Source organism: Aegilops tauschii, chromosome 3 (genome assembly GCF_002575655.3).
Source record: "Aegilops tauschii subsp. strangulata cultivar AL8/78 chromosome 3, Aet v6.0, whole genome shotgun sequence".
Classification (NCBI taxonomy): domain Eukaryota; kingdom Viridiplantae; phylum Streptophyta; class Magnoliopsida; order Poales; family Poaceae; genus Aegilops; species Aegilops tauschii.
The window spans coordinates 53762893-53764523 of record NC_053037.3 but is presented as its reverse complement, the minus strand read 5'-3'; the positions used below and the strand labels follow the sequence as shown (position 1 = coordinate 53764523).

The following is a 1631-nucleotide window of genomic DNA, read 5'->3' as shown; positions in this document are numbered from 1 at the left end:
CAGGCAGCACTCATGAGATGAGCGCATACAACCAAGCGGTACAGCAAGGCAGCATGGCTGTACGTGCGCATCAGTGTGCTGTGGCATTATTGAGCTTCCCCCCAACGTGGATCGATCCATCGGTCGACCGAGGAGAAAAATATATAAAATCAACTACTCCCTCCGTTCCAAATTACTCGTCGTGAGTAGAAGGCAACTAGTTTCTAGCTTAGAAAAAATTCATGGAACATGGCCATGGGGCTAGCTAGCTAGCTCCTTCCTTATGCACTGATTAGTATTGGATGCGTAAGCGTGAGTATTAGTACTCGGTCGTTAAGGATCTAGATGTACATAAGGCCGGCCAGGACGACAAGCACACACACATGCATGAGTGATGCTGATCATCAGTGGCCCTCGCTAGATTTAATACTGCTGGCACCTCTCTCACCAAACTGTGACCATTATTCTTCTTGGCCTCCTCGTCGATCCTATCTTCTCTTTATATGCGTCTCCGGTCGTCACATCACGCCACCATAGAAGAGAGAGATATCTACACAGAGAAGAGCGAAAGGGAGAGGAAGGTGGCTAGGCGCCTAGCTAGCTACGCGGGCAGCAACCCTGAGCTGATCGAATGGGGAACAGCCTGAGGTGCTGCCTGGCGTGCGTGCTGCCGTGCGGCGCGCTGGACCTGGTCCGGATCGTGCACCTCAGCGGCCGCGTCGACGAGTACGGCCGCGCCGTGCTCGCCGGGGAGGTCCTGGCGGCGCACCCGAACCACGTGCTCAGCAGGCCCTGCGGGTCCAGGCAGCAGGGCGGGCCGCGGATCGTCATCATCGTGTCGCCCGAGGCCGAGCTGGAACGCGGCGAGATCTACTTCCTCCTCCCGGCCGCCTCCGTGCCCGCCGACGCCAAGAAGAAGACCAAGACCAAGCGCGAGCCGAGCCCCGGCGCCGCCGCCGTCGAGGAGGGCCGGCGACACCATCGCCACCACGTCCGGAGCAAGTCGGAAGGCAGCGCGGCCACGGCCGCCGTCGAAGGTCGCCACCTGCAGCAGCAGCAGCACCGGAGGCGCATGAGCACCGGCAGCCACGCCACGTCGTGGCATCCGCACCTGGCGCGCATCGCCGAGGACCCCTGATCGAGCTCTGGCTCCCGGTCGTGCCGGTATTGTCCTTTCTGCATGGATGGTCTCGTTTTCCTGTCTGATCGCGTGGTAAATATTCTTGTTGCATGTCTCACATTTATTATTGTCTTTGTTAATCTACCCCCAAGTGTACATTGGATTCAAGTGTCGCGTGTGTGAACAGAACAATGCTGTGACCGTGGCATATGTTTCTTTTTGAGTTTTGAACTTCGTGATTTGTGCTTTGTGACACTTCTGTTGTAATTGCAAGCAATGGGCCAAAAGACCCAAACCAATTTTTTTTTTGCAACCAAGACCGAAGAACCCCTTAACTTTGATGCCAGTGTACGTCACCAGTCTATTAAGATGCACTAAGAAGAACATACGAAGACGAGTATAAGAAATGAGATTGTACGTCACCAGTCTACCTCCGTCGAAATACACAAAGGCCCCATTTTTATTTTTATTTTGAAAAAGAGAATGACCTCCGGCCTCTGCATCTGGACGATGCATACAATCATTTTATTAA

General features: G+C 54.3%; 1 protein-coding gene across 1 annotated transcript; it reads left to right on the top strand.

Annotated features, from left to right (window-relative positions):
- The first annotated feature begins 201 nt into the window (after positions 1-201).
- On the top strand, positions 202-1352 carry LOC109774914 (uncharacterized). The gene has a single exon (XM_020333677.4). The coding sequence runs from the start codon at positions 611-613 to the stop codon at positions 1115-1117; it is 507 nt and encodes a 168-aa protein (XP_020189266.1). The 5' UTR covers positions 202-610; the 3' UTR covers positions 1118-1352.
- The last annotated feature ends 279 nt before the right edge of the window (positions 1353-1631 follow it).

What these genes read in the sequence shown, in the direction of transcription:
- LOC109774914 (XM_020333677.4), top strand. Translation starts at nt 611, where the DNA reads ATGGGGAACAGCCTGAGGTGCTGCCTGGCGTGCGTGCTGCCGTGCGGC.